At 43.3% G+C, this 26,671-nt stretch overlaps 1 protein-coding gene across 1 annotated transcript in view; it reads right to left on the bottom strand.

Moving 5' to 3' along the window:
- Positions 1 to 7,147: 7,147 nt before the first annotated feature.
- The window catches only part of npnta (nephronectin a), a 38,790-nt gene continuing 19,266 nt past the window's right edge, over positions 7,148 to 26,671 (bottom strand). The window contains exons 4-11 of the mRNA XM_056280769.1: positions 25,467 to 25,586; positions 22,444 to 22,578; positions 21,176 to 21,298; positions 18,988 to 19,452; positions 13,949 to 14,038; positions 12,692 to 12,790; positions 9,883 to 10,142; positions 7,148 to 7,524 (exon numbers count right to left, since the gene is read on the bottom strand). Of these exons, the coding sequence (XP_056136744.1) occupies positions 7,414 to 7,524; positions 9,883 to 10,142; positions 12,692 to 12,790; positions 13,949 to 14,038; positions 18,988 to 19,452; positions 21,176 to 21,298; positions 22,444 to 22,578; positions 25,467 to 25,586 (1,403 nt within the window). The 3' untranslated portion in view covers positions 7,148 to 7,413. The remainder of the gene's footprint in view (positions 7,525 to 9,882; positions 10,143 to 12,691; positions 12,791 to 13,948; positions 14,039 to 18,987; positions 19,453 to 21,175; positions 21,299 to 22,443; positions 22,579 to 25,466; positions 25,587 to 26,671) is intronic.

A 26,671-nucleotide genomic window follows, 5' to 3' on the forward strand; every position in this document is an offset into this window, starting at 1 on the left:
AGTGTCCTCTGTTGGGCTGATGTGAAGAACACTGTGGATGAAACCCTCTAAAAATTCCCATATGAATAAAGAGGTGACATGGCCATGAAGACTATAGCAAAGAAGGAGAAGGACATTTGCATAATATTATTCCTTTGGTATTTTTCTTTGCTGTCTACCTTCCTTTTGCCCCAGGTAAAAGGAAGGAAAATACACTTACTCCTTTAGATGACTAAAGAAATATAAATCCTATGCAGTCCCATGGCACACCTTAGGCAATGAGACTGTATTTCTTTCTTTCTTTCCGGACACACAGTAAAGGTAGTTCAAGTGTAAAAATTTGTCATTATGGCATACAGATTTATTGTTAAAGTTTATTGGGGGATCATAGTAAAGTATCTTATTCTTACTTCCAGTCAGTGTGTTATCCAGCATTATGCACCAGAAATTAAGATTTTTGTAATGCATGCTCAGCCTGATTTTTTTTATTTTCATTTTCATTTCTATTTTTATTTTTTGAGGGTAAGGGTGAATTTGCTGTTGTAAGATCCATAGTTTCATTGTAACCAAGAGAATATAAATAAACATATGCAAAGAAAAATTGTTTTGCTCTTAAGCAAGGAACAGAAAAATTTACAAGTGAGTAGCTCATAGAACCGCAAGATGTATATTAAAGAGCCTGGAAAGCTCATGAACCGTATACATGGGTGACTCAAGTTAATCAAGTTTTTTTGTAGGAACAGCGGCGCAAATTGGCTCTACTGTCAATATTTGACAAGACGCTGAATTAAAGATGTTTTACTCATTTTAAATACAGACTCCAGGATTCCAAAGTCGATTTAAGTCCGAAAGATGATTAAAATGTCATCGAGTAGGTCCTTGCTCAAAATATATGTAAATAAAGGACTTCTGCATCTTTATAATGCTATAATTATAGATATATTGTTTTGTTATCTTGATTATTCAGATAATCAAGGAAAGATAAAAAAAAGTATTGTTATGGACTAGTCGGGTCTAGGGGTTAAGGGTTAAACATGCAATACTAGTCCTAACCTGGAGTGTGAAGAGAAGATGGACACAAGGTAAGGCACAGGAAGAAGGGCTGATTTCTAAGACCAGAGAAATAGCCGAGAGTTGGGCTAGCTTACCGAGGTAGCAGGCTAGCAGTTAGCAGGTCCCTCCGACAAGGTCTCGACCATATGGGTCTCAGCTCCCGTAAGCAGTGGACTCCATCTTGGTATGATATTTCAGTTTAGGTTTGATGGTCTTGAGCTGGAAAGGTGTGGACTTGTAGTGTCATGAACAGTATCCTGAGGCGCATGTATGCAAACTGCTGCCATTAATTAACTCCAGGGGATGCACCCGCACCTCACAGTGACGTCCTCTTATAAACACTGCTTAACCAAACCTCCAATCATTTCTCAATGAAAACCAGTCCAAGTATGTAAGAAAAGGAAGAGGGGAAAAGGCAAATATAACCCCCATCACTTCTAACAGTATGCACCACTCATTGATCTCCTATAGCCAGGTAATCTTAACATTACATGTGTGATGTAAAATCGAGGACTGTAATGATTCACTATAGCACCAAGAACAATAAGAATATTATATAAATGCATTTTCCCCCTTTTTCTCCCCAATAGTACCCGTCCAATTACCCCACTCTTCTGAGCCGTCCCGGTCACTGCTCCACCCCCTCTGCTGATCTGGGGAGGGCTGCAGACTACCACATGCCTCCTCTGATACATATGGAGTCTCCAGCTACTTCTTTTCACCTGACAGTGAGGAGTTTCACCAGGGGGACGGAGCATGTGGGAGGATCACGCTATTCCCCCAGTTTCCCTTCCCCCCTGAACAGGTGCCCTGACCGACCAGATGAGGTGCTAATGCAGCGACCAGGACACATATAGTCTAGTCAGTTAAGGCAAAATGGCTGCAAAAAGTCATTCACATTTGAGCCTATGTTTTTCTGTTAATTTAGAGTCCAATAAAGAAAAAAATGCAAGGAGCCCAAAATTTTAGGTGGGGGAAGTCTCTGAAATGGCCACGCCCACTTTTTAGGCCTGGAAATCAGTATCTCGGCTCCTGAATGTCGCAGAGAGCTGATCATGGGCTCAAAAGAAGCAGAAGCACCACATTTATATAAGCATTATGAACAAACATATACCCCAAAACCTTTACTTTTTCAGATATTTTAAGAAAACTAATTTTTACTGGTCACGTTTCACGTATCAGCTCCTGAAGGTTGTAAAAAGCTATATTTGACATGAATCTCATTCGCTGCCTATGTTATAAAGCATGAAGCACAATACACACACGAATCATGAGTTTAGAAAATATCTTAGTTGTCTGTGGTTCTTCTTATCACTTGGGATGTAATGCCGCCTCTGACCACAATTACAAATTGGCGCTGTTTGTTTATCAAGTGGTTGATTCTACAGGAAAGGAAGCAGAAGTGCACATGTTTCAGTAAAGCTAGTTTACTGTAAACATTTGCCAAAATATGACATGCATGCCTCATCTGGCCTTCATATCAGTGAGTTATGTTTCACTACTGGAACAATGTTGTTGACACAATCAAGAAGGTTCTTATCTTCATAAGATCCTTTCGAGAGGCAAACTTCATCATGATGATCAGTGCACTTGAGCAGCTCATTCCTCTTTTCTTTGCACTTGATCATACACACTATGCCAGATGGGCATCAGTGTTTCTTCAGGATCTCAAAGAGCTCAAATGGAGACACCCATACTTGTTCAAGGAATTTCTTTCAGGCTCTTTCACAGTAAACACCAGAGACAACCCATTCTCAAAGATTGCATGTGATCAAAAGCAGGAACATAACATAAAGGTCATCAAGTCTGACACTGGATATGTCGATATCATCAATCGGGAAGATCAAGAGTTCTTCAGGAAACTCGAACTTGCGCTACCCGAAATCCAGCGCTACCTAGATGAGGTCGAAGGTCAAGATCCATCACACGGGCACAAAGAAATGCTGGATTCCTTCAAGGAAACATTTTCAAGCCACACACTCAAGGTGTACCAGGGTATCCTTACCAACCCGTTCGATGAAGCTCAGTTCATGAGGTTGAACTCATCCATTCCCTTCCCAGATGTCATAAGTAAAGACTCCAGTTTTGTCTTTACAGTCGGCAAAACTCAGCATGACCAGTTTGTGCAGGAGCGAATTGTATTAAGTAAGAAGGATGTCAATGCAACCATCTCACGAAATGCCCTGAAACTCCCAAGTTCATGTGCAAAAGTCCAACTCGCTAGCCCTGCAATCAAGCCACCCAAAGGAACCTTTGCAAAGCTGAAGGAGGCCTGCAGATCAAGAGAAGAAGAGACAAGGAAGTTATTTGGTGGTGAATTCACAGGTGAAACTAATTGTTTCACCATTGTAAAGTCAGTTATTCAAATATTTTAGATGTTACTTAAGTCTTACCAGATTTTTAATACAGTGATATTCATTGATTCAATTTCACATTCAAGTTAATTGATTTGACAGTAAGCCCAAGAGTTACACTTAGCTTAACTATTCATTTCAATTTCAGGTTTACCCGACGCCTTGTCAACAAAGGATGGAGATATTTATCATAGCCAAAAGTCTCAAATTCTTAAGGACATCGGTGTACAAGTTCAATCTACATCCTCAGAAGGACTTGTGATAGATTTGTCTGTGCAAGTACGAATCATGGCAAAGTCTCTCACCAAAGGCATGACATTCCAAGACTTTGTAATCAAAGTGTTGAACAGCATTGCCAGGATCGGTCATGAGAAGAAAGCCAATCGTATTGACATTGTGGCTGACCTCTACCAGAATATGAGTATCAAGACTGCGACTAGGAAGAACCGGGGATCAGCAGGTAGTTCACAGATGGCTTTCAGTGAGAATGACACCATGCCAGAATCTAAGCAATTCTTTGAAGCTTTTCTGTCTAATGTAGACAACAAAGTAGCCCTGAATCTAATGTTCGCCAGGATTGCTCAGGCACAAGCGTGGAACTGGGACAAGGAGTTCAGCATCACCTACGGCAGAAAGGTGCTTGCAAACTTCGGCGAAAGCTTCGAGATCCAGCTTTATGACAGCATAGATATGCTTGAGGAGGCTGACAACCGCATCGTTTGCCATGTGATGCACATGCTAAACAAGGGGATCAAGTCAGTTACAGTTAGAACAGTCGACTCCGATGTGGTAGTCATCCTACTAGGGTTCACTACACAGTTCCTATCAGTATGTAATGACTTGCAACTTATAGTTGACTTTGCAGTTCCTGGCAAACGCCAATTCTACTCAATCACAGAAGCACACAAGAAGCTTGGTGGAGATGTGGCCGATGCCATGCCTGTGTTCCATTCTTTTAGTGGCTGTGATTCTGTGAGCGCCTTCTTTGGCCACTCAAAGACTGCTCAATACAAAGCCTGGATAAACCACAGTAAGTCCACAGAACTCACTGCTGCTTTGAGAGGACTAAGTTGCTGCCCTAGACAGTTAAGGAAAGCATGGAAGTTATTGAGCCCTGGGTAATGAGCTGGTACAACAAGACTGGACTGTACAACTGTGTCAGTATAGATGAGCTCAGATTCCAGCTGTTCAAGCACTCAGTTAATGATGAGCTGAGAGACCTTCCCCCAAGTCAGGATGCGCTTCTACAGCATCTGTTGAGAGCTACATTCCAGGCAGGATGGCTGTGGGGAAACAGCCTGCTACAACTCCCTTGTCCCCCTGTCATTGAATGGGGTTGGACTACCGAAGGAGAGGAACTCTTCGTCAAGTGGAGCACAGTTTCCACAAGAGATACATTGTCTCAAGTAACAGGGGTGTGTAGTTGCAGATCTAATAAGTGTACCTCATGTTCTTGTGCTGGCAGAGGGATGAAATGTCTCATTTATTGCAAGTGCCTCAGCAAGTGTTTGAATCCAGTCTGATGGGATGTGTGAGGTTAAAATAAAGATTTTTTTGGACCTCACATGGTTTGCTTTGTTTCTTTGGTGGTTACTGGGTTCCTCCTCTTATAACAAAGAGTCAACTTGAATACTAGCACTCCATGAGTAGATGTAACACTTTTACTCAAACAAACTGTATAGCCTTCTTGCACAGATTTGGCTAAAGTTGATTGCATGCTGCTGATCAATTCAATGGAAAAAAGAACATGTTCATGAATAGCTCAAAACGTGAAGGTTTTAGGGCATACAGTATATTTGTTCAGAGCACTAATATAAATAGTTATTTCCACGTCTTTTGAGCCCAATATCAACTCGGGGCAACCTCCGAGAGCTGAGCCTGAGATATAGTCCCAGGGCTAAAAAGTGGGCGTGGCCATGTATGTGACCAGTGAAAATTAGTTTTTTGTAAATACCTGAAAAAGTAAAGGTTTTGGGGTATATGTTTGTTCATAATGCTTATATAAATGTGGTGCTTCTGCTTCTTTTGAGCCCATGATCAGCTCTCTGCGACATTCAGGAGCCGAGATACTGATTTCCAGGCCTAAAAAGTGGGCGTGGCCATTTCAGAGACTTCCCCCACCTAAAATTTTGGGCTCCTTGCATTTTTTTCTTTATTGGACCCTAAATTAACAGAAAAACATTGGCTCAAATGTGAATGACTTTTTGCAGCCTTGACCCCATATTTGCCATTAACTGACCAGACTAATATTCACATCTGGCTTCCCACCCGCAGACACAGTAGGGACACCCTACCAAGCTGGAGGAAACACAGGGATGCGAACCAGCAATCCCGGTGTTGGTAGACGATGGAATAGACCGCTATGCTACCGGGGCACCCCGAGATATAATATTTTTAATGATTCCATGCACTTTAGGAAGAAATGAGTGGAACATAATTATCACTGACAGCTACCAAGACAGCAGGCAGAAGAGTAAATTGAAATGCTTTATGTCAAATAGCCTCAGTCAAATTCATTTTTATTTACATACTTGACTGAATAAATCTGAAATCAGTGAATGCATCTACACATACAGAAAATCTTGAATTTTCAGCCAAGGCCCTTCATCATCACGGCATACTGTAAGCAACTATATGCTATGCAGAGTACAGACATAATATTACCAACCATACGTGAACATTAACCGTAACATTTTTTTTATGAACTGTAAACATAGCCTTGCACAGCACAAGGTGTCCATTTGTATAGATGATATTTAATCAAAACCTGAAACAACATTCATTTTAAATGCCGATCTTACATTAAGTATAAACCACAAAGCATAATAATGATAATAGATATTCTTTTAGAGTATGTACACGCAACTACATTTACAATAATACAATTTTTGAGAGCCTAAAAAGTAGATGATACCATTCTCTGTATAACAAACTGCACTTAATATAACAAAGCAAATACTGCAGAATAGAAAGTAACTGAAAATTTGCAAGTCTCAGAGATCATACACCGATTCTGTGTAAAATACAAATGTGACACGTTTCAAGTATTTGAAAAACACAATTGTGGGGTGTTAAAACAACTTGATGGGGTCTTGACTAATAAGTAACTGTAAAAAAAAAGAAAGATATTCTTTAACCCTCCACTACAATGTAGATATTTGAAAGTGTATGAACAAAAGTTGAGCTGCGTCTTCCTTTCAGAGGAAGCAAGACCAGACTTAAGGGTGATGTTGTATATGTTCTTGATATTCAGCGAAATCAGATTCGACAGACAGAGAGAAGCGATTAAATCCGACTTAAATTCTTAATGGGCCTGCTGTCCTGTTGAGAGTATGTTACTCTCAGTTTGTTTGCTTGTATTGTTTGTTTTTGTTTTGTTTTTATACTGTTTGAAACAGACTTTGTTTGTGTTTGAAGGGTGACCTGGATCAGGAGCAGGGAACAAACATAATTTGATCCTTTACATATCATTTTTTCTCAATGAAAATGTGTGCCGTCTAATCACATAATTCATTTCCACATCACTCAGCACACTCCAAAAAAGCAGCTATGGTTTATGATGATTAAAGGTTCAAAGAAAGACGAAGGACACCCCTGAAAGATATCCAAGTTTACTAAGTGTGGAAGCTAATAAAAGGTATATGGGCCTATCAGCAATGTGACTGGAAAGCCAGTTGGGCTGTGGTGGGCTAGACATGTTTCCATGGTAAGGAGACACATGCATGTGTTGGAGAAGGAGGGATGATGGTGTGAGAGGAGAATCGATAAGAAAAGAGGAGTGTGTCACCGGGGTACTCCGGTGAGATTTGTTTCAGTCTTCTTATCCACATACAGTCAAAGAGAAATGCACTCTGATCCATGGATGCACCTTTTTTTTATTATTTTTTTTATGCTGTTTGCTGACTGGCTGTAGGGATGAGTGAGAACCCTGGCAGAGTAAGGGGCTGTCAGATCACTGTTTGGTCTCCTCGAGGTGTTTCCACCTTATGTTCTGGTTATTAATTTTTGCTTCTCTCTGCTCTGTCAGTCAGAGTCTCCTCAGATTGTGCTCCTCTGTGCAAGAGCCCTTCCTGAGGGTGATGTCGTCCACGGCCATCTCTCCGCTCCGACCTCGCCCACGCTCCCCTTTCAGGATCACCTGGAGAACAAGCAGCACAGTGGCATTACCCCTCGATGGAGGACAGTCATGAATTAGGAGATTTCAGCGTTATGATTAAAAATGATCTATCACATGAAAAGAAAAGTCTGGTGTTTTTAAACTAAGCTCTATTTTCAAGTTGTTAAACCGAGTCAAACCGAGTGACGGGTAGCAGAATCTTTTATATTGATCCAGTATGGAGCAAGCTAGCGTTGGCCGACTGTTGCGCACCAAGCTGGAATGTTATCCTTTGGGGCAATAGCGCTCGCCAAATGACGTAAACTAAGAGCTCTCTTTTTGGCACTAACAGCCTCAGAATGTAATGAGAGGAATCTAAAGAGCCATAACCATGATATCAATTTAAGAAGATTATACATCTATATATACTGATCAGCCAAAACATTAAAACCATCTGCCTAATATTGTGTAGGTCCCCCTTATGCCTCCAAAACAGCTCTGACCTGTCGAAGTATGGACTCCACCAGACCTCTGAAGCTGTCGTCTGGTATCTGGCACCAAGATGTTAGCAGCAGATCTTTTAAGTCCAGTAAGCCACGAGGTGGGGCCTTCGTGGATCGGACTTGTTTTTCCAGCACATCCCACAGATGCTCAATTGAGATCTGGGGAATTTGGAGGCCGAGGCAACACCTTGCACACTTCATCATGTTCCTCAAACCATTCCTGAACAATGTGCAGTGTGGCAGGGCACATTATCCTGCTGAAACAGGTCAATGCCATCAGGGCATACCGTTGCCATGAAAGGGTGTACTTGGTCTGCAACAATGTTTAGGTAGGTGGTATGTGTCAAATTAACCCCCACATGAATGCCAGGACCCAAGGTTTCCCAGCAGAACATTACCCAGAGCATCACACTGCCTCAGCCGGCTTGCCTTCTTCCCATAGTGCATCCTAGTGCCATCTCTTACCCAGGTAAACAATGCACAAACACCTGGCCATCCACATGATGTAAAAGAAAACATGATTCATCAGACCAGGCCACCTTCTTCCATTGCTCCATAGTCCAGTTCTGATGTGCACGTGCCCATTGTAGGCACTTTCAGGACAGGTGTCCACATGAGCACTCTGACTGGTCTATGGCTACGCAGCTCCATACACAGCAAGCTGTGATGCACTGTGTGTTCTGACACCTGTCTATAAAAGCCAGGATTGATCTTTTCACCAATTTGAGCTACTGTAGTTCTTCTGTGGCTTTGGGCCAGACTAGATAGTCTTTGCTCCCCAAGTGCATCAGTGAGCCTTGGGCGTCCATGACCCCGTTGCCGGTTCACCGGTTGTCCTTCCTTGGACCACTTTTGGTAGGTACTGACCACTGCATACCAGGAACACACCACAAGACCTGCCATTTTGGAGATGCTCTGACCCAGTCGTCTAGCCATCACAATTTGGCCCTTATCAAAGTCACTCAGATTTTACACTTGCCCATTTTTCCTGCTTCCAACACATCAACTTCAAGAACTGACTGTTCACTTGCAGCCCAATATATCCCACTCCTTGACAGGTGCCATTGTAATCAATGTGTAATCAATGTTATTCACTTACCTGTCAGTGGTAAGTGAATAACTGATCGGTGTGTATATGTCGATATATCATACATATATACACCGATTTGACTGATCGGTGTATATATGTTGATATTAATCTGTTTATAACCCGGCGCAGCAGTCTAGCTCTGTAATCCCATGAGGAGACAGTTGTTGCAAGAGGACAACTGTGAAAGCATCAGAGTGTTGGAAAGAATTTCAAAAACGAAACAGCTAAATAGGTCTACATCTGTTCTAAATGACTGTATTGGGATTGTCTTTTCAATTTATACATGATATTTTTAGGCAATCCTCAAAACATTCTGGTTCTGTTGGTGCAAAAAAAAAAAAAAGCTCTTTTAGTGGACGTTATTTTGGTGAGCACTATTGCCCCGAAGGATTACATTGCGTAGTGGTTGGCAGATGCTAGCTTGATCAATACTAAGTCAGAAAATATTCTACTACCCATCACTCGGTTTGACTCCTAACAATAGGAAAATAGAGTTTAGGTTAAAAAACAACAGAGTTTTCCTTTAAAACTAATCTGTAATTCACACATATCCAATATTTGGGCCTAATGCTTTTCTCTGAGAATGAAAATATTTTTTTTTTTTCTTGACTGCTGTCAGATATATACATTCATCCATCCATCCATTATCCAATCCAAACTGCTTATCTTGCTGTCAGGGTTATGGGGATGCTGGAGCCTATCCCAGCAGTCATATTACTATACATTTAAAGAAATTACAATAATGTAAATCTAAAGTTTGAACGGGACTGTGATTACATTTCATGGACATTTTATTGTGGTACTTACACTTTCTAAGCCCGTTCCCCATAGCGTAATTTGAGTGTGCCTCCATCCGTTTCCTCCTGTCCTCCCCCAAACCGCTGGACTGTATTGTTTCCCCTTCTTCACAAACACTTGCAGCATGCCCACATGGTGTCCGGCCAGCTTGTGGCGGAATGACAGACACAGATTGCCGTCATTCCACGGCGGGGTCAGTGGCAGGACCAGGCGGGCGCCCCGTCCACTCCTCTTATTGCCTACCTCAGGAACAGTGAGGTACCGGCCACCTGATGAGAAAGTGATACCACATCATTTCTGCACAAATGAAAAGATTGATTTGATATACTAAAATACATTGCGTGTAAAATGGAGGGTGGATTGTGTTGTGCTCATGGAGTGTGAAACTGTAGAACATGGTGTAGAGTTTGTAATAGGAAGTTAAATCGGGTCTGGTTTATTTATTTATAGTCCCCAATCACAGTTAGAGTGTCAAAGTGCTGTACATGCAGGTAAGACGCGATAATGAAACCCTCTATCCTTAAACTATTGATTCAGATGAGGCAAATCTTTTTTCCCCCTTTTCTAACCCAATTGCATTCGATCAATTACCCCACTCTTCCGAGCCATCCCGGTCGCTGCCCCACACCCTCTGCTGATCCAGGGAGGGCTGCAGACTACCACGTGCCTCCTCCAATACATGTGGAGTCGCCAGCCGCTTCTTTTCACCTGACAGTGAGGAGTTTCGCTAGGGGGACATAGCACGTGGGAGGATCACACTATTTCCCACAGTCCCCCCCCCCCCGACCGACCAGAGGACGCGCGGGGGGGGGGGGGCAACTTTGTCTGCAGGGACCGCCACGCCACCCGGACGTCCAGATGAGGAAAGTCTTCATGGGAAAACCTTCACAGGAAAAAATGGGAGAAAATGCCAGAAGAGCACTGAAAGGAGGAATCCCTCTGGCAGGATAGAAAAGGAATGCAACAGATGCCAAGTGGGCAAGGTACGAGCAGATTTAGAAATAAAACGCTTAATGAAAAGCGCTGAGCTTTAGCTAATGGCTGATTTATGCCTATGCTCTTTTTTTTCTTATCAAACACATCTGTTAACTGTCGGGCCCTCACAGGTATGACTGATTGATTGTAAGTCGTTTCATATCAAAAGAACTGATTGGCCAACTCTTTAAGTATCGTTCACAACCGAATAAACACAGGGGAAAAGCTTGTGCCTCCTGACAAGGTGCGTGTATGCGTAAGCACATATAAGCAGTTTTACTCGTGTCTTATGAAGCAAAATGTTGAATGACCCAAAACCAAAATGCTGCCTGATGTAGAATGACAAGCACTGGATTCTTAGCCTGTCAAAGAGTGGGTTTTAATCTGTTCAACTCCAGTGCTTCCCTAGGGATCCCAGCCATTTGGGCGAGGGTAGGCTGAAATGAGAATGACGTGTGGTGAATTACAAAGGCTGCAATGAGAGGATCAGCGTGAGTAAGTCAGCCCAAACGTGGCTGCAATAGTGCACTGATACTCAACATTTAAAAGTACTTTTGCAAATATAATACTTACCCAGCCGAGGAGCCTAACTGATACTCATGAACCATTACTGATTAAAATGTGGCATTTTACAAACCGTGTGTGTGAACAGAAAGATACAGAGCCTGGGAGCGGTCACATAGCAGAAAAAAACAAGTTTTTGCGGAAATCCTTATCTTCAAATGAGTAATCTGTGCCCACAAATTAGCAAACCATACCATCCGATTGATAATCCATATCCTCACATCCATGCCCTTGATTTTGAAGTATAATTCCGTGAGCAAGATGCAAACGACAGTGATGTTTTGATTTGTCATAGCTATGATAAACTGAAACCATGAACAATAAACTGAAGCTAAGATAAAGTGAAACTGGGGCATCCGGGTAGCGTAGTCGTCTACTCCCATGCCTACCAACACGGGGATTGCCAGTTCGAATCCCCGTGTTACATCTAGCTTGGCCGGGCATCCCTACAGACACAATTGGCTGTGACTGCAGGTGGGAGGCTGGGTGTGGGTACATGTCCTGGTCGCTGCACTAGCGCCTCCTCTGGTTGATCGAGGCGCCTGTTCAGGAGGGAGGGGGAATAGCGTGATCCTCTCCACGTGCTACGTCCTCCTGGTGAAACTCCTCACTGTCAGGTGAAAAGAAGTGGCTGGAGACTCCACATGTATCGGAGGAGGCATGCAGTAGTCTGCAGCCCTGCCTGGATTGTCAGAGGGGCTGGAGCAGCGACCGGGATGGCTCAGAAGAGTGGGGTAATTGGCCAGATCCAATGGGGGAGAAAAAAAAGGGGAAAATTCCAAAAATAAAAAAAGATAAAAGTGAAATTTGAAAAGGTAATGTTCCTGCTTATCCACTGTGTGTGTGTACATGTGTGTGTATGCGTGCGTGCGTGCGTGCATGTGTGTGTGTGTGCGTGTTCGTGTGCGTGCGTGTGTGTGTGTATGTGTGTGTGTATGTGTGTCAGCTCTGTGTGATGGCCTGGCGGGCTGTCCAGGGTGTCTCCCCGCCTGCCGCCAAATGACTGCTGGGATAGTGGGATAGGCTCCAGCATCCCCGCGACCCTGAGAGCAGGATAAGCGGTTTGGATAATAGATGGATGGATGGCTGTTCCCTGCTGCAAATGCACAAACTTGCCCACAGAATTGGAGGCAAAATCAAGGGCCAGGCTCCATAAAGGATAGAAAGAAAAAAAAAACCCCAAAGGAACAGAAATAACAGAACGGGTTCAAACATGAAAACATGAGCATTTGCAATTCTCACCAAGATATCAGTGAGTGACGCTGGTATCTTTAATTACCTGATGGATCAGCTGTTGTCTCCCAGTGAAGGTCACCATCTCTGTCCCTGATCCAACCACAAAGACCGTTATCGAAGGAGCAGCTCAGATAGCCAGATTCTGTGGAAAATTAAAACAAGCTTTTCACAAAGTGGAGGGACACCGCTGATTTCCAGGTCATGGCTACGATGAGCATTCCTGGCATGCATTTGACAACATGGGGAGCGAGAGGCCTTCAAAAGCCTGCTCTGATGGAGATGAGAACATCAGCCGTGCACATGACAATACGATGAAAAATGTGAACATGAGGAATTCGAAGTATTTACAGTATTTTGCTAAATAAATCTGATGTATAATTGCTGAAATTTGTATTTGTGTGTGTGTGTGTGAGATTGCACAAGCCATAGGCCATATGGTGAACTAAATCCTGGTTATGTCAGCGGGCGACAATCTAATGTGAAGAAAAGATTTCTGTCCCAGAAGCATTGCCTTGTCGATAACAGTGAATGGACACAAGCGAAAACAACTCCTCATATTCATCCAGGCATTGCTCCCCAGATTGATTGGAAGGTTGAAACTAGAATAATTTTGACCTTAAAATGGGTTTCTAAGAAGCACTTCTCCATTCATTTTCTAAGCCAATAAATACTCCCTCTCTCATCACGCTGCATAGCCCATGATGTGCTGCGAGCCAAAACAAGCACATAGCCAAACCATTAGGCAATTTACATTTTATAAGACTGACATCAATAAATCACAATAGCATACTTGCTGCTTTTCACGATAAATGTTGTTTTTGTAGAGTACAAACTCCACATCATATACTCTGCATTTGATCTTGAGTTTGTGCAAGCTGTTACACACTTTTAAATGAACCACTCAATGAGTCAAGTAATTATCATCCATTATGCCAATACGCAATTCGCAATTATCAAGAACGCAAGCAATCAGTTAAAATGATCAATAATTACAATGGAATGTGTTCAGTAATTATGAGTAAATGGAATTGTTAGTATTCAGGCAATCAAGCAGCCTTAAAGTGAGTAGTGTGAAAGTCTGGCGACGCACACTTGGTAAAGGGTGAAGGGCCTATCAAAACACATGTGGTCACTAGCATATCGCCCCCTCCGCTGTTAGCGCAGCGCTGCAGCAACATACTCTCAGGTTAATTATGCCTATTGTGAACATTTCTCATCTGCCCCGATTCGACGACACCCCCCCCCCGCCGAAGGATGACAGGGACTGTTTTGGACCGTCTCCGTCAAACACTCTGTTTACCTGGGTCGTCCTTTGCTTCATCCGCTGTGTTTCCCAGCTCAATGTCAAAGTCGATGCCCAGGACGGTGTTATGGCCGTGGTTTCTTGGAACTGAGGAAAAGGGCGAGAGGCAGAGGTTTAGATAGTGAATCAGCAAAGACGTGACGGGCTTGCGGCCATCCTTACCTCTGGACATTACATGGCTTCATTTAAACGGTGAAAATTAATATGGAGCCACCTCCATCTAGATGAAATAATTGATGCCATTTTTTTTCATTCCCTACACATGTACACCAAGTGTAACTTGGATTTTCATGTTCACAGAGAGATGCAAGAACAACCGTATTAGTTACATCAGGGGTTGATGACACTGTGCTGACAGCTATGGAAACTAACATACATGAGGGAGATTAAAGATTAAAGAACAGCCAAAAGTGAATTATAGAGAGAAGAGGAACGGGGTGAGCGACAAACAACAGGGAGACCCTGCATCTGTTTCTGATGCAACGCCTGACAAATTATGGCAGCACACCACTCCCTCTCCCTCTCCCTCTTACACCAACGGAGAAGTGGGGCCTGGTTTTTTTTGGGGTTTTTTTACCCATCAGTCCTCCTGTGTAGGATTAATATTTCTCCAATCACGTTACCTTTATCAAAATGATTACTTTCAGTTATGTTGTTAAAAAAATCGTCAATAAAGCTCCATAAGGCAATAAATGGTATGTCATCAAAGAAAGTAAAACACCTAGCTATGCTATTTCAATATATTTTCCAGCGGCGAGCTATCATTAGGATCACTGCCAACATCTTAATCAGATTGCTGCTCTTACTCCACAAGTACCGAGAGCTCCAATCTACACTTGACTCCTATGACTCCCCTTCAGTGCTCATCATGCACTCTTCTAGTTAACTTTTTATTGGATAGGGCCATCGCCATGCTGGGTCATACCACCCTGCGCCATGGCCTGGCAGTCTAGGGACTCTGGAAACAGAGAGGATAAATTTACACCAGGCACTCCGACAATCCTGGGCATCCAGCTCTGTGTATTTTTGTCCGTCTCGTTGTGTGTGTGTGTGTGTGTGTGTGTGTGTGTGTGTGTGTGTGTGTGTGTGTGTGTGTGTGTGTGTGTGTGTGTGTGTGTGTGTGTGTGTGTGTGTGTGTGTGCGCGTCTGAGCCTTAAATAAAGGAGGCCGGCTAAAAAAATTTGAATTACCGTCTATGTTTCCTGGCTTGGAGCGGAATAATAAAGTACACTTAGCTTCCTTAGTGGCCCAGCAGTTGCCCCTAGTGTACCCTGCCAATGCAGTCATAACCCAATGGGGGATGTTATGTTTCTCTGACCTTTTTTTGATAGAGGGAAAGTCCATCCCATTAACATCCAAGCCGCGTATCCGACTTCGGGTCACGAGATGCTGGAGCCTATCCCAGCAGTCATTGGGCGGCAGGCAGGGAGACACCCTGGACAGGCCGCCAGGCCATCACAGGGCCAACACATTCACACCTAGGGACAATTTAGTACGGCCGATTCACCTGACCCACATCTGTTTGAACTGTGGGAGGAAACTGGAGCACCCGGAGGAAACCCACGCAGACACGGGAAGAACATGTAAACTCCACACAGGATGACCCGGGACGACCCCCAAGGTTGGACTACCCCAGAGCTCGAAACCAGGACCTTCTTGCTATGAGGCAACTGTGCTAACCACTGTGCCACCGTGCCACCTCCCATTAACATGTTTGGGTTAAAAGCTATTGTGTCAGTCACCGTATAACCAACCACTGGCTATGAGGGATCTCAATGGCGTCCCACGTGTTGCATCCACGTCATCGCTTGTGTCCCTTTCAGCTTTCACGTGACCCTGTCAGTTAGGAGCATATGACCGCACATAAGCATTTCTTCAGACTACCCTCTGTGTTCAACAGCCTCATAAATTGGATTTTCAGTATTTACCACTCTAGGTTTTTACTTACATCTCGACCTTCTCTTGTTCATCCCGGGCAAATATTTGAGATGTTGAAAAAGGCTAAGCACAAGCGAGTTTACCTTTGTCCTGCTAACCAGGCGAGCAAACAAGCCATGATCTAAAAGCCAAACACTCTCTCTGCCTGTCATTTAGAGAGGCTGTTGGGAAAGAAACGGGACACAATGAAAGCGTGCATTACCTCACTTCAGTTCTGCTTTGCATTGTTCAGTGTGTTGCTATCAACTAGCATTTTACTGATAAGATTTATTCAGTCGTTTTCAAGCATTGTACTCACATCAATGAAACGCACATGTGGTTCAACACGAGCCTATAACAAACAACACAACCTTTACAAAATGCACAGTCATTAACGGCCTCGCTAGATTAATAGTACGCAATGTAATTATCTGATTTACTCGAGGTTGTCGCTCCTATTCCTCCCGTCATATTCAAAACATGTTAAGAGAGCTCTGAGCCCCGGCTCTGTTATAGCTTAGTGGTAATTAGATTGATGTCTTTTACAAGTAACGCAGACAGGTGTTAATGTAATTTTCTCGTCTCTTCCCTCCCTCTAATTATGTGATGCCATCTGGCAAGGTAAGTTGGAAAGACAATATGTCCCCTCTTGCTCTCTACTCCGCTGGTTCATCTTTCCACACAATTATATGTCAAGGGAACTTGGTCTTAACCCAAACATAGACAATGAAGGCAAGATGGATGTGAGCATCAGCGATTTCGATGGAAATTTGCCAGTTTAAACTTGAATTCTTTTGTTTCATTCTGTATGGGCAATTAGTATTCACATTCTTAAAATTTATTTCTGATTTTTCCCTTTTTTCTCCCAATTTAGTGGCCAATCGATCCCTATTTTAATTCAAACACCCACCCTCGTACTGCATGCATTCGCCAACTGCATCTCTCCGGCCGGCAGTCTCAAAGGAGACCACCTCCCCACTTTCGTGACAAGGCGACTCCAGGCCGAACCACTGTTTCTTCCGACACACACAGAGACGCATTCACGTGACGAACACAAGCCGACTCCGCCCCCCTCCCGAAGACAGCGTTTTGCCAATGATTGCTGCTTCATCGAGTCCGGCCATAGTCAGATCTGACGAGACCGGGGCGTGAACCCCAGTCCCCAGTGGGCAACTGCATCGACACAAAGCCGATGCTTAGACCGCTACACCACCGCGGACATTAGCATTCACATTCATCCAAAATGACTTGCAGTAACATATGTGTTTATATCCCCCCCCTTTTCTCCCCAATTGTAACTGGCCAATTACCCCACTCTTCCGAGCCATTCCGGTCACTGCTCCGTCCTTTGCCGATCCAGGGAGGGCTGCAGACTACCACATGTCTGCTCCGATACGTTTCTTTTCACCTGACAGTGAGGAGTTTCATCAGGGGATGTAGCACATGGGAGGATCATGCTATTGCCCCCAGTTCCCTCCCCCGACCAGGCGCCCCGACCGACCAGAGGAGGTATTAGTGCAGCGACCAGAATACATACACGCAGACACAGCCAATTGTGTCTGTAGGGACGCTCAACCAAGCAGGAGGTAACATGAGGATTCGAACCAGCAATCCCCATGTTGGTAGGCAACGGAATAGACTGCTACGCTACCCAGACACCCAATATATGTTTATATTTTGGCTCTATTAGAAATCGAACTCCAGTTATATTGGGACGTCAATATTACTGACCAAATTCAAGTTAAATATTAGTACGGGTCTGGTATCAGCATCAACACCTGGACAGATAATTGAAGATTATGACTAACTAATAAGGAGTCATTGAGTCACAGAGGATTGTTTAGATCTGAAGAGAACAACAGACAGGGGTTCTTGTTTTCACTTCCCTTCTGCACAAGCTGAATGTAAGCAATCCAAGGACATGATTATAATTGCACAAAAGACTAGCATGGAATTTCAATCAGCAAGAATCCCTTTTCTCCCTGAATAGTGATAATAACACTATTAGATTGAAACATCCTGAATGACTGCTGCACGCACACCCACGAAGCTGTGGTCCATGCATTAGCAGCTCTGCACACTTTTTCCTCCAGCAGAAAACGTGGGCTGTGGTGATGGCTTGTATGCTTGAGTAGGCTATCCAGGGACACGAAACCACTCTTTTCCTGTCACACCGGCATAAAGGAATGGCAGTTGAAGGATAAGCAGTGGTATAGCGAAAGAGGACCTTATATCGTCTTGTTTTTCCTCTGAGGTCTCTGATATGAACAGCCATCTAAGACACGAGAGATGTTATCTGGAGAAACGAAGAGCCCAAATCATGGCGAGGATGACCGATAGACAACAAAGAAAATTAATTGCATAAAAAACCGGCAAGTTGATAACTTATCGTGATAACTTCATTGTTTTGACGTGACATCTTTCACGATCTCTTATCTACGTTTTCTCGGCTTATTTTTTGTTCCTACAAGCTTTAAATGAGAGCCCTTGCTCCCACGCCGAATATGATTTATTTTTTTAAGGACCAGATGGTATCTTTAACAACATCTTACAAAAATGTGAGTCCTTTTGCTGTAGCTGGACTATTTCAGTAAACCTGTGCCAAGGTCAAATCATGTCTTAAGAGTACAGTCAAACAATCAAAAATCACCAACAACTAAATATCGATGAACTACTGTGCCTTATTTTACAACAGTTTGCTTGCAAGACTATCAACTCTTAGAAAAAGTTTGGATGTTATGTGAAATTGTCTGTCTGCAGCTCGGATCAATGGCATCCACATATTTAAGTGTTTCTGATTAAAATGGGCTGAGATGCATTTAATCTGCCAAGACATCTTTACCTCTGATTTGCCAGGCTCTGACTTGGTTCTGTAATGTTTCAGAATCAAGCAGAACGGCACGCTTATAGTATATGCAAATTCAGTCCTCTTTGGTTTGCTGACACCTGTCAGAGGACTTGTAATGAAGATGAATGATTTGCCGGTGAAAGCATCTGTCAAGAGAACTGCAGTAATCAAAGAAAAGTAGCATGTACAAGAAAAAAAAAAACTAAAAAAATCAAAACCATTAGAGAAAAAAAACAAAACAAACAAAAACAGCACAGAAGCACATCCTTACTGTGGACATCCCCTCTCTGTTTGGTGACCTCCTTCTGGATAGTGTTGTCCACTGGAGTAACCTCTTGCTCGGTTGGGGCTCTGGTGGGCACCAGTGGGGTTTTGCGTCTGGGTGGGGGTGCTGGTGTGATTGGTAGTTGCCTTGGCGGGATGTAGGGTTTCTTTGTGGGTGCTGGTGGTCTCCTGGGGTGAACGGGTGGTTTTCGAGTGGGAACCATTGGCTTGCGTGAGGCGGGGTTGACCCTCTTTGGAGGGAGAGATGCTTTGGTTGTGGTTGCTGTTGTTGCTGTAGTTGTGGTGGTAGCAGCACTTGTAATTTTGGGAATAACGGGGAAGAATCTCTTGGCAGTCACTTGTGGGTGGATGGTTGTGGTGGTCCTCTTGTGGTCTGAGTCGGGGATGCGGTTGTTATGACTTGGTGGCAGCTTTCCTGGCCTCGGGGGGTCAATGGTCACCTTAGGAATGGCTGTAATGAAACAGGTAGAGAACTGAAATACGAACACTTAAAAATTAATGCGGCATAGAGATGGTGGTTGACAACAATGGCCAGATACAGCTTTCAGGGGAAACCACCATCCTCAGAAACGTAACCTCAGACCTCCTCAGTGTGTCCTCGGTGTTGATGTAATGCCACTGGTCTGGATGAGACAACTTTCTGATTCATGTGATTCTGTTTGACACATAGATGTAAAATCGGTGTGAGTGTTATGAATGAAACCCAGCACTATTTTACTGTCTGTGAAGACTTTCACTGAATGAATGTCAATGTCCATTTCATCTTTGATTAAATCTGCCACCTCAGTCACCAAGACAGCTGCACAAAGCTCAAGGCGGGGGGCACTGTATGAGCTGGATGTGGAGCTAGCTTTGATTTTCCCCTGACAAATCCTACATGACTCTTCCCTGTTGTAGAGACTGTCTTCAAGTAGGCTACACCGGCTATAGCTATGTTTGATGCATCTGAAAAAACACAAAGCTTTCTGTGCCGCGTCTATGTAGCTAGGGAAACGGGAATATAAGGTCATAGGATCTGGAGCTGCTCTAACTCTTTCATAGAGTCTCTCCAGAGCTTCCAGTGCTCCTGTTTTTAATTAAGTGAAATTTGGGTTTAAACTTTGGGTTTCTCAATCTTGACTGAAACAAAAATCTCGTGCAAAGTATTACGCTAGACATACCTAGAAAAGTCATTATCAGGCTGTTGTCAGCAGTATTTTCCACTTGTGTAAAATAAATATTGCTCTTTGATTCTGTTACTCTTTTCATGTGCATGTACCGATTAGTATTTCTTTGTGTGCTTAACCACCAAAGCCTCCCAGCACCTGGCTAAAGCTCTTCTTTGTGAGGAGTGATCTCTCTGTGCAAAGAAACAGTCTTGCCCTTGAGATAACCCTCGCTCTGCGGTTGTCATCGTAGTTACGCCTCCTTTCTGTGCCCCTGCACATTCTCCAAGTCAGGAGCAGTGGCGCAAAGCAACTTCACGAGTGAGGAATGAGAGTGGATAAAGGCAACTGGTTTGAAGTGAGTCGTGTTTTCTCGAATTACAGCTGGGCTTTGATATTTGATCTGCAAATAGGATATTTGATCCACAGCCCCATGGCCCTTCCACCTCACACCCAAGGGAGAGGCGACAGAATGATTTAAATGCCATTGTTATGGTTGTGCAGTGCTCAGTGCCAGGAGGTAATACTATACAGGCCAGTGTGCACTTGTTTCTGCTAGATAATTTAGCGACTGTGGCAAATAACGCTCGTGAATTACTTCTTGATCACCGAGCCTCTGCTTAAGCATTAGTGACAGATACACACAGACTTCTGAGCTGTCTGTTAGGCTCTCGCCCTGAGGAAGAAAAAAAAAAACTACTGAAAAAGAAAACATCACACACGTCTTTAAATGTTAGCAAACTCTCTTTTGTTTTAGGAGCCAAATGAGCAGATGTCAAGATGGAGTCAACGTTCATTCAGGCTAGCCACGATGAGAGAGCAGGTTAATCTAAGGAGTGATTGACAGCCATTACAAAGAGAGGAATTTCAAGCCTTGCTCTGTGGTTGCAAGGCTATTTTCCCCCTCTTCCCTATTTTCTTCCACACATAAAAAAGGGGAAAAAAGGAATTAAAAAAAAAAGTTGAGGCCCCTCTCCTTTTAGGAAAGGGAACATGGGGGCCCGGTACAATTTTTTTTAAAATACTTACGTTTGCAGTCATGACCCATTCCCCTATAGCCGTCTTTACATTTGCACTTGTATGAGCCTGGTGTGTTGTAGCAGGTGGCCAAGCTGCTGCAGTGGCTCTGTCCCAAGCTGCACTCATCCACATCTGAAACACAGTCGAAACATATAACAAGATCCAGCCATGGTATGTAAGACAGTGTGTGTGTGTGTGTGTGTGTGTGTGTGTGTGTGTGTGTGTGCATGCGTGTGTGCATGTGTTTGTGCACGCATGTGTGTTTAATGTTTAAGAAGCTTTAAAATAGATTTGGATATGATAGACGTAATTCCTTTTATCCATTTCAGCGAGGATTACAAGGTGCCAGCTTGATATTTTGTGAGTTTTGGAACTTCATTAAATAAGTGCTGAGATGGTCTTAGTTAGATCCTCTCCTGGATGTTGGACTCCGACTGGGTACCAGGAGTTATTGGTTGCTAATCCCAAAAGTAAATGATTTCTTCTCCTTTTTTTTTACTTTTCCCCATTTTTCTCCTCAGTTGTACTTGGCCAGTTACCCCACTCTTCCGAGCCATCCCGATCGCTGCTCCACCCCCTCTGCTGACCTGGGGACTGCAGACTACCACATGCCTCCTCTGATACATGTGGAGTTGCCAGCCGCTTCTTTTCACCTGACAGCGAGGAGTTTCGCCAGGGGGACGTAGCGCATGGGAGGATCACACTATTCCCCCCAGTTCCCCCTCTCCCTGAACAGGCACCCCGACCGACCAGAGGAGGCACTAGTGAAGCGACCAGAACACATACCCACATCCGACTTCCCACCCGCAGACATGGCCAATTGTGTCTGTAGGGACACCTGACCAAGCCGCAGGTAACAAGGCTTCGAACTGGCAATCCCTATGTTGGTAGGCAACAGAATAGACCGTTACGCCACCCGGACGCCCAGTAAATGCTTTCTGAGGAAAAACAACCACAACTAAATTTTCTCAATAAAAAATAAATGCATTAAAAAAAAAGTGTGTGGGTAGTCTTGCAGATGCTGTTTACTTGGTGTGAGTCAAGGTTAAAACACTGACTTTGTCAAGAGGCATTCCAGAGAAATATCAAATTTTCAGCTATGAGCCTTTATATATATGCAGATTATGTGTTTGCGTTATCTGGCGTAACTAATTCACTTTAAGTTACATCTACAAACAATGATTGCAATACTTGAACCAGTTCACAAAGAAGGGCTTACATTTAAAGAAAACGACTATCTTTGGACCGTTTGTCTGACGGGGGCTTTATTACTGTACCTGTACATTGGTATTTTCCATTGATGTATTGCAGGTCAAATCCTTCATGGCACTTGCAAATGTAGCTCCCGAAGGTGTTGATGCATTTTCTGAACCTGGGACACACCGCGATTCCTGTTGCACACTCATCCACATCTGAGACACAGAGAGAGCACCGTTATTATGATGCTGAGAGGAACATGTTTAACCCAAATACACGTTTTGCAAGTGTATCGTCTTTATGGATGGTAACATTTATAGTTAAAAAAAATAAACGCATTTTTTTTGCCCCATTGGCCCATGTTAAACCAGGTTAAAACAAAGACTAACAAACGTAACAGGGTAATTATATCTGAGGTATTTTTTTTACCCTTCAGTGGTTATTATTCATTTATAAATAAAGCAGATTATGCATTCTGTTGCACGGAGCTAGGCAATGCACACAACCCCTTTTCAATTATTTAAAGAGCTTTTCCAAGTGTCCAGGGCACATAAGGATTAACATTTAGAGGACTACAGGCTGGAAGATTTGTCATAAAGTCATTAAGTTATGAACTGCCTATTGCCTGTAGAATGGGTTGAATCCTACAGGGAATTGTGATTAAAAACTACTTCAAAAACACAGAGGTATTTGGGCCACCTGGAGAAATAAGGGGGAATAAATGCAAAATGAGTTCTCTACCTTAAATAAGCGCTGTTTTTTTTTTCAGAGTAATATCACATCCCAGTATCAGCTGTGCTCTGCCCCGTTATCTTCTCTGAGAAATCCTCAGAAAAATTATTATTATTTATTTTATTTTTTTTGTGAGGTTGGGTCGGTGTTAGCTAGCACCGACAGGAAACGGGGAGTGGTTGGTTGGGATCTGCTCTCTGATCAGTGGGTCACATTCATATTCGGTCTCTTTGTTTTTTTTGCAGGTGTGATGTCTGTTGACATCATGCTTGGGCACGTAAGCATTCGAAACTGCACACCTATAGTTTCTGCGGGTGGGAAGCCGGATGTGGGTATGTGTCCTGGTCTGCACTAGCACTTCCTCTGGTCAGTCGGGGCACCTGTTCAGGGGGGAGGGGGAACTGGGGGAATAGCGCGATCCTCCCACGTGCTACATCCCCCTGGCAAAACTCCTCACTGTCAGGTGAAAAGAAGCGGCTGGTGACTCCACATGTATCGGAGGAGGCATGTGGTAGTCTGCAGCCCTCCCCAGATCGGTGGAGGGGGTGGCGCAGAGACCGGGACAGCTCAGAAGAGTGGGGTAATTGGCCAAGTACAATTGGGGAGAAAAAATCCAAAAAGAAAGAAAGAAAGAAAAAAGAAAAACTGCACACCTGTGATGGATTTCAACCAGCAAGGGTGGAATATTGTCATAAAATCGTATATTAACGATTTATACAATACACATTAATGATAATTATTAATAGAATACATTAATCATATGTTAGATGTATTTGTAAAAAAATCCTTTGATGTCAACCAAGACCGATTACGCTCACTGGAGTGAAACCATACAGTTTTCATAAATCTTTCATTTTTTCACTAAAAACTTAAGTGCATGGTTACTTTTTGATTGCTCTTGAAGAAACTACTTAAAAAAGTTTAAAAAATAAATAAATGGCTCTTCATATGAATTTATGTTAAATGAAGCTGCAGTGGTCTTGATTAAATCAGACACCCACCAGCAGGGACGACTGTGCAAATATTAAATACTCAAGTCCCATTGAAAATTAAGTGTGGTAGCATAACCGGGCTCTCCATTGTGTGCATTTGCTCTTTTGGCAGACACTTTTATCCAAAGAGAGAGAGTCGTCAACTAGCAGATGTATTCATGTGTCAACCTGCATGCATCTCAGCCTACTAAACAGTAATCATATTATAGCTAAGAGTGCGTGTCATGTGAAGTGTAATTGATGTTAAGTGTGCAAAAGGTAATGAGAAAATACTATTAGGGGATTCGAATTAGAAATTAGCTGGACAAAGCCACAAATCAGTAACACAATCATGCTTGGAAACCCTTTATAGTTTAATGTAGGCCTAGAAAACAAGTTTTTAGCCTGTTTATAAATGTAAAAAATAATATCAACAAACTGAGATTAAAGCATGAGGCAATCTGTCAAAACTATTGCTTGAATCATCAAATCTCTTTCGGTTGAAACTCTCCCATCCGTCTTTGACCTTTCTAATGTGACTGTAGCTCCCTCTCTGTCAGATAAATCCTCTTTAAACCATCTGCATCTTATTCCATAGTCTCTGTAAACTGAACCAAATGAAAACACAAAACAGGCCACTGAGGGTATTGCTAGCCGTGACTTTTTTTTTTTTTTTGTGAACTCACATCCACACATTCTGCTCCATTATTTTCTATCAGTGATTTCTGTCTTCATCCAAACGTCAGCCCCAATTAGCCAAACCTCTGCTAAGTGGAACTGCATGTCTTTATAAGTGGAGCAAGCTAAGATGGAGACGCTTGTACTTACACCTGACACAGGTTAACTGCCTCAATTTGTCCCCCTCCGTCAGCAAATTACCCATCTGAGGAGGTGGGTCACGTACAGATAAACTGATAGGCAGGCAGAAAAAGCATCTCATTTTTGTGTTAACTACCGTAACTTCTCCCTCTTTACTTAAAGAAGGAATGCTGCACAGAGCTTTTTTAAAATGAACAAATGACTATCAATGTGGGTGTTGCAAGCAGGATAAAAACCTTATTTGAAGAATGATAAAAAAAAAAGACTGTTTGTGTCCATGCTCTTGTCGCTTTCCATGCTTAAAGGAAAGAGGGATCCTGCTATGTTTTCTGCATGAGTTTCCACTCTACTACCCATTACTCTGAATCATATTTTGATGGTCCAAATTCCTCTGTTGCCTCTGTCGCGCTGCCAAAACAGTTGCATTTGATCAACGTACAACCAAGTCAGGCGCTGACAGGATGAAAAAAAAAAACCTTTCTCTCTTATTTTGCCTTATAAGAGTGGTTCCTGGCACCGAGTAGTGTATTATAAGGCCAAATTCCTCGAGCCTGTGGAGGTTTAATGAAAGTAGGACATACCCACGCAAGTTCTTCCATCTGGTGCTAGTTGTAGGCCTGGTGATGGACACTGACATCGGACTTCTCCTTTTAGCACCTCACAGCCATACTGGCAGTTGGCCATTCCACATGTGCGTGCATCTGACATTGAAAAATAAAAGGAACCACAATTTAGCATGCACCCAGACACACACACACGCACGCACGCACTTCCCCCTTCTTCTTATCCAACATCCAAGGGTCAGGTCCTTCAACTCAGAAAGCTTGTCTGAAGTCCATTCGTCTTGGTATTAGCAAAGATGATCCCGGGATTCAGATAACAGAATGGCACACAATGAGCCATTATTAGAGTCCTCTCCGACTAGGTCTTTTTCTGCTGGTATCTTAGCCTGTGCAAATCTCCCTTTCTCACCTTCACCTCATCCTGCTGTATCTGCTCACACCATCTCTCTCCACCATCAAGGCACCACTGGTTCAGCTGGGCAGTTCAAGTCCGCCCGAAAATAAAAAGAGCTTTTAGAATAGATTTTCCTCTAGTCACTATCAATAACTGTAGACACTGAAAAGGAAATTAAACACGGGGGATGTTGCCACTGTCTCAGCTGCTGCGAGCTCCTGGGAGTGGAGTTTGAGGAATGAGTCAGACCAGGTTGATTAAATGCAACAGTGTTTTATCGATCAAAGCATCGAAAGTGTGGAAAGTAAGACAAGCAGGTTGTTTAAGACCATTGTCACACAACAGCACTAGCTGAAGTATGCCATTCCGGTGTGAGGTAGCTATATGTTCAAGTCTACATAAGGGAACATTACCTTTCTTCCGATTATAGAGGCACAAAGCAATTAAGATGCGACCCGGGGTCAAGTCCTTCCCAAATGGGAAGGTGAGGGAGGAACAGTTAACAGGTGTAAATTATTGGCACTTGGAGGCAGCAATAACGCGGAGACATGTAAAGGCACTTTCTTATGAGAGCCTCAGGACAATCAATAACAACTGTGTGCATTCACTAGAAGCGCTGAAACTTGGATTTCTTTCAGATTTTCTATTTTAATCCTCTTAAGGTTCTTCACAGGGGTCCTTCAGAGCCTGGAGCGCTGCAGATGAGGTGGCTTAAAATGGGGCTTTAATCAAAACATTCTATCAAAGGTTTCTGAGGCGGGTGCCAAAGGTGCTCACATGAGCCAGGAAGTGTAATTCATCAGAGCATATGTACTATCGCAACATGGCT

Source organism: Lampris incognitus, chromosome 5 (genome assembly GCF_029633865.1).
Source record: "Lampris incognitus isolate fLamInc1 chromosome 5, fLamInc1.hap2, whole genome shotgun sequence".
Classification (NCBI taxonomy): domain Eukaryota; kingdom Metazoa; phylum Chordata; class Actinopteri; order Lampriformes; family Lampridae; genus Lampris; species Lampris incognitus.